The sequence below is a fragment of the Rhinolophus hipposideros genome (genome assembly GCF_964194185.1).
Source record: "Rhinolophus hipposideros genome assembly, chromosome: 16".
NCBI classification, from domain to species: domain Eukaryota; kingdom Metazoa; phylum Chordata; class Mammalia; order Chiroptera; family Rhinolophidae; genus Rhinolophus; species Rhinolophus hipposideros.
In genome coordinates, this window is record NC_138062.1 from 56,886,255 (window position 1) to 56,898,305 (window position 12,051).

At 57.6% G+C, this 12,051-nt stretch overlaps 1 protein-coding gene across 2 annotated transcripts; it reads left to right on the forward strand.

The window, feature by feature from the left end:
• Nucleotides 1–1,133: 1,133 nt before the first annotated feature.
• Nucleotides 1,134–11,801, forward strand: KHSRP (KH-type splicing regulatory protein; the record flags this gene model as incomplete). Of its 2 annotated transcripts, XM_081076067.1 has the most annotated exons (20): nt 1,134–1,394; nt 3,018–3,114; nt 3,766–3,804; nt 4,091–4,130; nt 5,002–5,051; nt 5,312–5,383; nt 6,148–6,205; nt 6,444–6,618; nt 6,788–6,886; nt 7,258–7,356; nt 7,494–7,596; nt 8,274–8,374; nt 8,470–8,614; nt 8,699–8,859; nt 8,942–9,051; nt 9,441–9,529; nt 9,625–9,825; nt 9,908–9,985; nt 10,263–10,423; nt 11,474–11,801. In XM_081076067.1, 20 exons carry the CDS (start codon nt 1,134–1,136, stop codon nt 11,480–11,482), a joined length of 2,148 nt encoding a protein of 715 aa, XP_080932193.1. In that variant the 3' UTR covers nt 11,483–11,801. The 2 variants fall into 2 exon arrangements, with proteins under 2 accessions (XP_080932193.1, XP_080932192.1); XM_081076066.1 differs by lacking the exon at nt 11,474–11,801 and having other exon boundaries at nt 10,263–10,679.
• Between the last annotated feature and the right edge of the window lie 250 nt (nt 11,802–12,051).

A 12,051-nucleotide genomic window follows, 5' to 3' on the forward strand; every position in this document is an offset into this window, starting at 1 on the left:
TTAAGTGAAGCAGGTGTGGGGGATGGAATTAAGGTTTGGGATCCCTCAGTCCTGGGAGGGAGCCAACGGCCTAAGACCCTTGAGTTCAGGAGGGGAGCTGGATCCATGAATCATGGAAGAGAAGATCCCTGGGTGGAGAGAAGAGAGGGGATACAGGGGATCCCTGGGCTTCCGCCTGCTCTCGGATCACTTCACCCCCGCAAGCACCCTAACTGCAAGGCCTCAAGCAGGCCACGTGCATGGCCTACCCAGCCAGGCTCCAGGGGCGCTAACCCTGACGTCAGTCCTGAATTCCGGCAGTCGGTAGCCACTGCCTACGTCGGCTGCCACTCACTCCCCGCTCCAGCTAATCCCCTATAGCCGGCTAGTGGCCGATTCCGCCCCAATGCAGCGGCGCTTCCACTGGCTCCCACCAAACCTGGGCACTTTAATTCATTGCTACTGGTCCGGAGCGGTGTCACTCATTTAACACCCGCCCCCGTCGCTCAGCCATTGGCTTAGAAGTCAAGGCTAGAAAACGATTCGGGTTAACATGGAAAGTAATCCCGTCCAAACCCAAGCACGTCAACCAGAACTCGTCAGGGATTGGATTAAATCGACTGTCCATCCTTACAAGCACCGCCTTCCGCTTGTACTCATTGGCTTGCGTACACGACTATCTCACCGGGTGCCCGCCCAGCCCGTTCAAAGGGGCCTTTCGCTAGGACCCTCCTTCCTGTCCATTTCTGAAGCCGCCCCGCGATTCTGTAAATCCAGCTTTATTGGGCCTTCAGCCTTCTCGGATCGCCTTGATTTGCCCGCCCAGCGCCTGCAGCCCGCAGCCCATTGCCTCCGAGAGCTTTCAGTCACACGGCGCCTCCCGCCCATTGCCTCTCGCGGCACTCCGATTGGCCGCTCGCCTGCAGAGCCCGCAATTGGTGTCCGGGGAGCGGCGGCGGCTTCCCATTGGCCCGGCGGCTCCGTGAGGCGGCGGGAGGGGGCGTCCCTCTCCCCCCTCGTAGTCTTCCCAGCCGCTGGGTTCCCAGAGTGCTCCGCGGCCGTGTGGAGCGAGGCCTTGTTCCCGCGTTGAGCCGCCGCCACCGCCTCCTCCTCCTCAGCTTCAGCCTCCGCGCCAGGCCCGGCCCCGCCGCGCCATGTCGGACTACAGCACGGGAGGACCCCCGCCCGGGCCGCCGCCGCCCGCAGGCGGGGGCGGGGGGTCCGGGGGAGCCGGTGGCGCCGGGGGAGGCCCTCCACCGGGCCCGCCGGGCGCGGGGGACCGCGGCGGCGGCGGTGGCCCAGGCGGCGGCGGCCCGGGCGGGGGGTCGGCTGGTGGTCCGTCTCAGCCCCCAGGCGGGGGCGGCCCGGGGATCCGCAAGGACGCCTTCGCCGACGCCGTGCAGCGGGCCCGCCAGGTGAGGAGGCCGCCGGCCTGAGGGGGGCGCGCGCGCGGGCGGGGGAGGGGGCGGGGTCACGTGCGCGCGCGCAGGGTCGCGGGGGGGGCGCCGGGGCCGCCGCGGGGTCACGTGGGCCTGTAGGTTGGGGCCTGGGCAGCCCCTGGCGCCTCGAGTGGGGTCCCTCACGGGGGGCCCCCTGCCGGGGGGAGGGCCGTCTGGGGGTCCCCAGGGGCGGCCCCGGGCTGTGTGGGGGCCCTGGAGCGCGGCCTGTCACTTTGGGGACCCCCCGCCTTAAAACACACGGAGGCGTGCTCCAGTCCCCTGGCAGGGGAGGGGGCACCTTTCCCGGGGAAGGTCCTGCTGTGCCCCGCGCTCTCCATCAGGGGAAAGCCCTGTGTGCCGCAAACCCGGTCCCGTTTAAGCCCGCCCCTCGGGAGCAGGCACTTTGGGGGGAATGTCCTTCTTGAGCGTGGAAAGGGGACCCGTTTGCTGCCCGAGCGGCCGGCGCCACGGCGCACGGGGGAGGGTGGGGGTAGCGGCCGGCTCCTTTCGGTGCTTCCGGCGGCTTCGGAGCGCGTGGTGTTGCTTTTGGGAAAGAGGGGAAGGTCCCACCGGAGCGTTAGGGGTCTCGGTGACCGCGCGGAGGTGTCACAGGCCGGTGGGCCTGAGCCGCCCAGCCCCGTTTGCGTCCTCCCTGGGGGCCCGGAGGGCAGGAGGCCGACCGCGCGCGAGCACTTGGCCGCCCTTTGGGAAGCGGACCCCCGTGCGCCGTTTCTGTCCCGGTGCCTCCAGGCCGTGGGGGGACGTCCCGTTAGGGGCACGCCCTGTCCCTGCCCGCTGCGGTCCGTGGCGTCCCACCTGTGGCGCGGGCCGGTGTCCGCTGGGCGTTTCATTGGCCCCCGAACTGTCTTCACTGCGACGCGGCCGTGACGGGGGACTGGTGGGTCTGTGGGGCGGGGTCGGGTTCCCGCAAGTGGGTTAGAAACATTGGGAGAGGTGAAAAGGTAGAGCCCTAGATCCCCGTCTGTGTTTCTTTGGAAAACTTGTAGTAATTCCACAGACGGGCCCTATAGTGTTAGCTTGGTCGTGTTGGGTTTATTGGAAGTTGCTGTTCCTGTGGCTAAATTGTAACACGTGTTCCAAAGGGGTCTTTTGTTTTTGTTCAAATGTAGATTTCAGATGCCCCGAAGCAAACACTTCCTGAGATTTGTTCCACAAATGCAAAGATTCTGAGGGTGAGGGAGATAAAGGAAAGTTGTTGTGCCTTTCAGTATCCCGGAAGGACGGTCTAGTGCTCTGCAGCCCTTTCTCGTGGAGACCTGAGGACCCTCCGCGGCACCGAGCGTCTGCTCTTTTCACCCTCAGAACAAGTTGGTGTGGGTCACAGGCTGGCCACAAACAATTTAGGCCCAAATCCCATTGAGAAGGGGAGTTTTGAAATTCCTAGATAACTCTTGTACTCTGAGGCCTTCGGTGAAAACTCCTTCTAGAATGTCTTAACAGGCTCTTTCCTAAATTAGGAAGTAACCACTCCCAGGCCAGACAGCAAGACAGGACGACTGGAGAGGCTGAGAAGTTGACCTGAGCGCCATGGAGGGCTCTTTGGTGGTAATTCTTCTGTGCTTACCATTTCATTTCTAGATTGCAGCCAAAATTGGAGGTGACGCTGCTACAACAGTGAATAACAGCACTCCTGATTTTGGTTTTGGGGGCCAAAAGCGGCAGTTGGAAGATGGAGGTAACTACCTGCTGGAAGGAAGGGCTGGGGGTAGAGAGTGAGGTGCCTTTGTTTGAATGTGGTTCAGAGTGGGGGGGAAGCCCGCTGCCGTTCGGTCTTTGAAAACCTCAGCAATTCCAGCTTTGTTCATTCTTTTTGTTGGGCCGCCATCCTGAGGTATCAGGTGGCTGAGAGGAGGGTAGATTGACTGTGGCTAGGTCCAAGTTGTAAGTTCTCAAGATCGTTCCTCCCCTTCTGGTAGGCACGGGAAATGCTTGCACTTTTATTGAGGCCCCGTGTAAGTAACAGTTGGCTGGCCCTGGGGCATGTGGCATTACCCACAGTAGTCAAAATGCTCAACTGGGTGGCCAACTGACTTTTTTCAACTAGGACCCCACTGCTCAGGTTTCGTCCTAAGCTGGAAGGACTTGAGTGCAGCCATCATTGTTCCCCCATTATAAAAGGCTTTTTTACCCTGAGTGCTGGTGGTGGGATTGGTGGAGTCTGCCTCCTTTTGGGGTTGGTCTCTGCTACTCCTTTCTCAGCTCTGATGTTGGGGGCGGGGGGCGTAGAGGAAGGGGGATCGTTTGCCCGGACATGTGGCACCAGCATCAGATTTGAGGCAGCTGTGGGTGGGTGGGTGCTGCATCTGACATCCTCTCTCTTTCACAGACCAACCGGAGAGCAAGAAACTGGCTTCTCAGGGAGACTGTAAGTCCATCGGGTGACACAGGCAGAGGGCTGCTTCAGGGTCTTAAGAGGTTGTTAGGAGTCAGGAGCTAGGTGAACTGAGCCCCTGTCCTTTGTGGAGGCTACGGGTATTCGTCATCTGGGATCCATGAGCTTCAGGGTGCCTGGTGCCTGTGCTCCTAGGAGGAGGGCTCAGCCTGTAGGAATGCTAGTCGGCCCCCTGCGGACAGGAGCCCCGGGAGCCAGTGGTGTTTGGGGTCCCAGAGAGGAGCCAGGCCAATCATTCTTTGGATTTTTTTCTCTGCAGCCATCAGTTCTCAACTTGGACCCATCCATCCTCCTCCCAGGTAAGTTGTGATTTGGCAAACGTCCTTTCCTTGTCTCTCAGCTGTCTCTGGCCTTTCTTACTGCCCTGGGGGAGAGCTCTGGCTGGGGGCAGAAGGCACTGCCTTCATCCCTGTACTTACCTGTCTGCAGGGCTGGAGGGAGGAAAGGGTTGTGCAGTCAGCTGTAATGATGGAAGGGTGGTCTCTGCACCCTGGTGCTTTCTGGGTTGGGGTGGGGATGCCCACACAAACATCTGTCTTCCTAGAAAAGGCTGGTTTTTTGGTTTTTGGTTTTTTTAATCTGTTTTCTACAAATACTTGTTCCCCTGAGAGCTGGTGGAGACGGGGGGACCAGGAGGTAGTCTTTCCTGCCTTTTTGCCCACTAGAATGACCTCAGTGGATCTGACGTAGAATCCTTTGCAAAGGGCCACATTGTTTTGGTTTTTGTTTTTTTCTTAATGGACCAGAAGTTTTATAAAATACAATAAAAATGATTGTGAGGAAAATGAAATGAAAAAGATACAAAATTTGTTTTTTAAAAAGTCAACAGATATAAAATGACTCCATCAGATTGCTATGAAAGTGTCCCGTGTCCCTCCCGGAATCAGTGGGGCAGCACTGGCTCAGGGACCATGCTCTCCCAGAACAAGCCTCTCGTGGCCCAGGTGGGGAAACTAAGGCCTCGAGAGGTAAAGTAACCCACTGTGGAGAGAGGGAGCCCTGGCTCCCATGCTGTTAGATTTGGCTTAGGGGTCTTGGTTCCATCATAGGAAGCAGGGTCAGAGGCCAGAAACATCAGGGGACCTCTTCTCCAGAGAGACTCCCTGGGTCTTTATCCCTCCTCTGCGTCTTTTCCTGTTTGAGACTGATCATCCTTGTTTCTCTTTGCAGGACTTCAATGACAGAGGAGTACAGGGTTCCAGATGGCATGGTGGGACTAAGTGAGTGTGGGTCACTGTGGTCAAGAGTGCCCATTGTCCCCCACTCTGGGACAGTGTCCTGGGACCTGCCCAGGAGCTTTGGTCTAAAAGGGCCTCCTGTGTCCTGCTCACCCCTGTCCTCTCCGGGCAGGGAGGACAGTGGAGCTCTCGATATGACTACTGCCCCCAGAGCATTGGCGGGGCCGTGGACCCCACCACCCAGTCTTCTCAGTGCCTCCTCCTCTGTCGGTCTCTGATTCTTTCCTCTCTTCCCCACCTAGTCATTGGCAGAGGAGGCGAGCAGATTAACAAAATTCAGCAGGATTCAGGCTGCAAAGTCCAGATCTCGCCAGGTATGAGTGAGCTTGATTCGTACCTGAACACGCGCGGGGCTGGGGCTGGGGCTGGCTCTTTGCACTTCAATAATCCCCTACCTTTTGCCTTGGCTGGATAGACGTGACATGAGCTGGCGTTTGTTTACTGTGGTGTTGGTTTATTGAGTACCTTCTATGTGTCAGGCTCAGTGCAGTATCCACTAGTACAGCACCTCGAGGCATAGCTGCAAGTTTCGTTTTCTTCCATTTTACAGTTGGGGGGAGGGCTTAGGGGAGATCTCGACTTGATCACAAGGAGCCTTGTTCCAGACCTGCTCTGAACCATTACATTAAGTTGCCACCTAAACTAAACAAGAGGTTGGGAGGTGCATTAAAAAGAATAGCTTTGAGGTGGGGCCTGGGTTTGAATCCCAACTCTGCCTGCTCGTCTGCAGGTGGCTGCCTTGCTGGGTTTTTTGAAGACTTGCTCTAGCAGAGGAGTTTATTGACTAGAGGATGTGCATGTAATTGTCAGTGGTGGCGGGAGTGGCCCTGGGATTGGAGAATCTGCCTCCTCTTCCACCTTATTCCCTACAAGCTTTGCTTCCGTTGTTGGACTTTAAGCTTCCTGACTGGCCTTTATAGAGCAGCGTCTCAGGTGTTTGGGGAGGTAAATTGTTGGGCTGCTGAATGGTGGCAGAAGTGGCCGTTGATTGTTCTGGAAGTTTCCTCATCTCCACCGAAGGCCTTTCCAGGGTCTGCAGACACGGGAAGGCAATGAGCCTATCTCCTCTTCTCTCCAGACAGTGGTGGCCTCCCTGAGCGCAGTGTGTCCTTAACAGGAGCCCCAGAATCTGTCCAGTAAGTGCCTGGCTGGGCCAGTCATTGTGATGGGAGTGGGCAGAAGCCCTGTCTATCCCTTTGAAAGTTGGAGAAGACTCCCACACTGTGTCCTTGCACCCCATCCCCAGGGACCGTACTTTCTTCCTCATCATCTGTCAGATGCAGATGTTGGAGTCACCTTCCCTTTTAGCTGGGGGGGAGGGGCGCCAGGCCAATGCCCTTTCAAGTGACAGCACCCCTTTCTTCCCCTTCCCAGGAAAGCGAAGATGATGCTGGATGACATCGTTTCTCGGGGTCGTGGGGGCCCCCCGGGACAGTTCCATGACAATGCCAATGGGGGCCAGAACGGCACGGTGCAGGAGATCATGATCCCTGCAGGAAAGGCCGGCCTGGTCATCGGCAAGGGCGGAGAGACCATTAAGCAGCTGCAGGTGAGGGCTGGCTGGCTGGGGCTGACCGAGGGCCCACATAGCCCACTAGCTGATCTGCCACCATTTTTACCCTTTTTGATCATGGAAACCCTCCCCGCCGCCCTGAGCACACTAGTCGCCAGAAAGTCCTTTGAAAGCCCTGCACTGACAGTCAGCATTGGTTTTAAAGGAACGAGCTGGAGTGAAGATGATTTTAATTCAAGATGGTTCCCAGAACACGAATGTGGACAAACCTCTTCGGATCATTGGGGATCCTTATAAAGTGCAGGTGAGTGCACCCTGCGGGTGGTGGGGGTTCTGGAGAAGTGAGGCTGCAGGCAGGTTGAGGATTTGAATGAAAGGAGACGTTTTCAAGAGCACTGGCTTTGAAGTCAGCTCAGGACTCAGTGTTCTTATGTCAAACCCTCCCTCCCAGTGGTCTGTATGTAAGTAAGTGGCCTAAACTCTGATCCTGTTTTCCTGTCTGGAAAATGGGGGTGCTGGCCGGGCCTGCCTCTCAGGGTGGCAGTAAAGAGCTCTCAGTACCTCGTGTTGGTCCTTCCGTAGCTTAGTTAGGCCTGAGATCCTCGGTTTGTGGGAGGCTGTGGATTGCACTGGGCCGCAGGGCTGCCATGTGTATACTGTGCCCTGTGTTTGCAGCAAGCTTGCGAGATGGTGATGGACATCCTCCGAGAGCGTGACCAGGGCGGATTTGGGGACCGGAACGAGTATGGGTCCCGGATTGGTGGGGGCATTGATGTGAGTGTGGGCCTCCCGGGGGATGGAGGGCCGTGGGGTGTGGGCTACTCGTGGCCAGTGGGCAGCAGAGGGCAGCTGAGCTGTGGGGGCAGAACCTGGCTGACATTTCTGCTGCCCCCGCCTCGCTCCCCCGTCAGGTGCCAGTGCCCAGGCATTCTGTTGGCGTGGTCATCGGCCGGAGCGGAGAGATGATCAAAAAGATCCAGAATGATGCTGGTGTACGGATCCAGTTTAAACAAGGTCAGGGTCAAGCCACGTGATGTGCCAGCTGGTCCTGTTCTCTTAAGCTCACCCTGAGGTCCACTTCGGGCAGCTCGGCACCATAGTTAGCCTGCTGAGCTTCTCGGGGCCTCGTTTCTTCTAGGCCTTGGGACAGACTGTGAGAGGGGGTCATGGCACACTTTCCAGGGCCAAAGGGAGCGTGTTTCTTTCTCCTGTCCCCCACCAGTGGCCCGTTCTGACGGGGCATCTTGGGTAACCTGGGTATCCTGGGCCGGATCAGATCACTGCCCTGACTCTGGGCTCCTACCGAGCCTGGGAGTCCCTGAGGGCAGGTCTGGGGAGGAGCAACTCCTCTGTTACTTTTCAGAGGTGCTTAGCTCTGTGAAATGGATCCTTAGGCTCGGGGGGTTCCAATTGCAGACAGAAGCCACCGCCCCACCTAGCTGGTGGGTTTCCTTCTCTGAGGATGTGGGCCCGTCCGCCTGCCTCCTGCCTCACTCCTGAATACACGGAGCGTGGCGAGTGGCACTGCGTCTCGGATGTCTGAGACACCTGTCTGTTTTTTTTTTTCTCTCAATTTATTGGGGTGACAATGAGACACCTGTCTTGGCACAGTGTCTGTCCTGAGGAGGCATTGGTTTGGAGTTGTGCTTCTCTTTTGAATTTTATGTCTGCTCTCTGGGTGCTGGCCGTAGATGATGGGACAGGTCCTGAGAAGATAGCACACATAATGGGGCCCCCAGACCGATGCGAGCACGCAGCCCGGATTATCAATGATCTCCTCCAGAGCCTCCGGGTAAGTGGCGCGTGGTGGGTGAGAAGGGCTGGTCGGGGCAGAGGGGACTGGCCTGGTTTCCTGCCTTCATTTTCCATCTCCTTCCTGTCTTGTAGAGTGGTCCCCCAGGCCCACCAGGGGGTCCTGGCATGCCCCCTGGGGGCAGGGGCCGAGGAAGGGGCCAAGGCAACTGGGGCCCTCCTGGCGGGGAGATGACCTTCTCCATCCCCACTCACAAGTGTGGGCTGGTCATCGGACGGGGTAAGTAGGTGCCGCCCTGCCCTCCATCCCTCCCCTACTCTTCTGCTCCTCCTGCCCTCTCTTCACTGCCTGTGTCCCCTGCAGGTGGTGAGAATGTGAAAGCCATAAACCAGCAGACGGGCGCCTTTGTAGAGATCTCCCGGCAGCTGCCGCCCAATGGAGACCCCAACTTCAAACTGTTCATCATCCGGGGCTCACCCCAGCAGATTGACCATGCCAAACAGCTCATTGAGGAGAAGATTGAGGTGGGCTTGGGGAGGGTTCTGGGAGGCTGGACCTGGTTCCTATATCCTGCCCACTGACGTCGTCCCATTCTCCTTCCTCCAGGGTCCCCTCTGCCCAGTCGGACCAGGCCCAGGGGGACCAGGCCCTGCTGGACCCATGGGGCCCTTCAATCCCGGGCCCTTCAATCAGGGGCCACCAGGAGCTCCCCCTCAGTGAGTATTTCTGTCAGCTGCCTGGGATTTGGGACATGGGAGTCATGCTGGCAAGAAGAGTGACAGGCCCCATTTCCGTTTTGATTCACCGCCAAGAGGTCTATCCCTGCCTTTCAGAAATGCTGAGTTTTCAGGCCCCAAACAGGATCCAATCCAGCCCTCTGTTTTGCAGATACCATTTTGTACAGAATGCTATAGGGGTCTCTCTTGGTCTCCAGCCCATATGTAAATCCGTGCATGTTGAATTGGGGGGCGTGGTTTCGTAGCCTGCGTCTTCTGCCTTGTTAGTTGTCTCACACCTTTCTCTGGGCCCTCTTCCTACCATCCTTCCCTGCCCCTTTAGAAGAGCAGCCCTGGCTCACGTGTTCCCTTTCTTTTTCATCCTGCAGTGCTGGGGGCCCCCCTCCTCACCAGTACCCACCCCAGGGCTGGGGCAATACCTACCCCCAGTGGCAACCACCTGCTCCTCATGACCCGAGTAAGTAAGGCCGCCTGCTTGGGGGCAGCTCGGGGCCTGGGCACATGGCCGGCTTCCTGTGCCTCCTGTCAGCCCACCTTGCTCTCCTCCTGCAGGTAAAGCTGCCGCAGCCGCCGCAGACCCCAATGCAGCCTGGGCTGCCTACTATTCACACTACTACCAGCAGCCCCCAGGCCCCGTGCCTGGCCCCGCACCGGCCCCCGCAGCCCCACCCTCGCAGGGCGAGCCCCCACAGCCCCCACCCGCCGGCCAGTCGGACTATACTAAGGCCTGGGAAGAGTATTACAAAAAGATTGGTGAGTGTAAGCGCCGCGTCGGGGGGCGAGCGGGCAGCTGCACCCCTGCTGGCCTCTGACCTCTCAGTGCCGCCTCCTGCAGGCCAGCAGCCCCAGCAGCCTGGAGCTCCCCCGCAGCAGGACTACACGAAAGCCTGGGAGGAGTACTACAAGAAGCAGGGTGAGCTCCACACAGAAATAAGTCGTGGCATGTAGTGTGCAGCACGCAGTGTGTCTGGTGGCGTCGTCGTAACTGCAGACGCGCACTTACGGACTCAGTGCTCACGTGCTGAGGAACTCAGTTGGCGAGTGCTGGATGTACGCCGGAAACTAGCAATATTGGATGTCAACTGTACTTAATGTAACTTTTTTATAAAACAGGCTGAGCCGGTGGGGCCTGGGGGGGACAGGGCCAGGCCCGCTCTTGCGCCCAGCCACCCTCACCCTCTCTTCCACAGCTCAAGTGGCCACGGGTGGGGGTCCAGGAGCACCCCCAGGCTCCCAGCCAGACTACAGCGCCGCTTGGGCTGAATATTACAGACAGCAAGCCGCTTACTACGGACAGACTCCAGGTCCTGGCGGCCCCCAGCCTCCACCCACACAGCAGGGACAGCAGCAGGCAAGTGGGAATTGCCACCCTCCTCCTCCTCCTTTTTCTTTCCAACCCCCGGCCACCGTCCATCCTGCCTTAGTGGGTAGCGCCGGAAATCCCTTCCCCTGCGGGGTGTGTCCTTGATGCCTGCAGCGGGGGCCATGTGGCCGGAGGTCTCCGGGAGTCCCCAGGAGCCGGGGGAAGTGTGCGCTGGGTCCAGAGGTTAAAGAAGAGGCCTCCCTCCGCCGGCCCGCTTGTTCCTGTGTAACGCTGTCTGTCGTGATGCTGGGGGAGAGCGCGAGACAGATAAAAGGTGGAACTGTTGAACTGGTGGGTAGTCCTGGGGGTGGGGCAGGCCGGCCAGCCGCTGAAACGTTGGGCACCATCCTGACTGCTAACTCAGAATCTGGCCACTTGGGAAGAAAACGGATCATTTTCCCCTCTCTGCATTACTTTTTTGGTTTTTGTTCTTTTCTTTTTACTTTTAAACCCACAATCTTTCACCATCCCGGTGTCCAAGTGACTGTGTAGACGGCCCCAGCACGGGGCAGCCCTGGCTCCGGTGGGGACTCGGGGAGCCTGCCAAGGGGACGGCCCTGGGGCCCCCCACCCACTCCGCCTGGGCTGGGCCTCTGCTCTGGCGCCCGTCTCTGTGTCCCAGTCTTGTCTGTGAAGTGGGCATGACGATCGCTGCCACCTTCCAACCTACCTCACAGGGGTGTTGTGGGGACACCGTGATCTCTGAGATTGTTCATGTTGTGATGCGCCGGGAGCCGCCTAACTTCCCCTCCAAACCCCGAATTGGCTTCTCTCTCTCCCTCTCTCTGTCTCTGTCTCTGCGGCCCCTGCTTCTCTCCTCCTTGCTTTTGTGTCCCTCTTTCTCCTCTTCCATCAAGGAGCCAGTCTGACTTCAGCCGAGTCCCTGGAGCACTTGACTAGACAGTTACAGACACGTCCTGCTGGCCACCCACCGGCTCGGGAGCGGGGCTTCCTGGCCCCCTCCTTGCCAGCTCCCCGTCTCCCGCCCCTGCCTCCCCTCCTCGTAGTGACCAATTCCTATCTCTTCCCTCTCCGCAGGCTCAATGAATCGAATGAATGTGAACTTCTTCATCTGTGAAAATTCTATTATTTTTTTTTTCATTTTGTTTTGTTTGGGGGCTTTGTTTTGTTTTGGTTTTTTTCTGTTTGTTTGGTGAGAAAGCGATGGCTACCATGGGGGGGTGCAGGGGAGCCCTCTCTGTGAGTGGCTCGGAGGTCAGTGCCCGGCTCTTGCTCTTTCACTTATTGTGTGTGTCTCACATGCTCTTTTTTTTTTTCCTTTCAAAATTGGGATCCTTCATGTTGAGCCAGCCATAGAAGATAGTGAGAACTAAATCTCTGCCAAAAAATAAAATTTTTTTAAGATAAACACAAAAAGCAAAACAAAACCTATAAAATTATATATATATATATATAAAAATCTCTATACCACCTCCCCTCAGCCTTCCTGAAACTGCCTCTTTAAGGGGAAAGCAATTCATTTTCTCCCTACCACCCTTGGCCCTCTTCATGTTTTTAAAATAAACGTTTAAAAAGGAAAAAAAGTCACTCTTGCTATCTCTTTTTTTTAGTTAGAGTTGGAACATTCCTTGGACCAGGTGTTGATATTGCGGGAC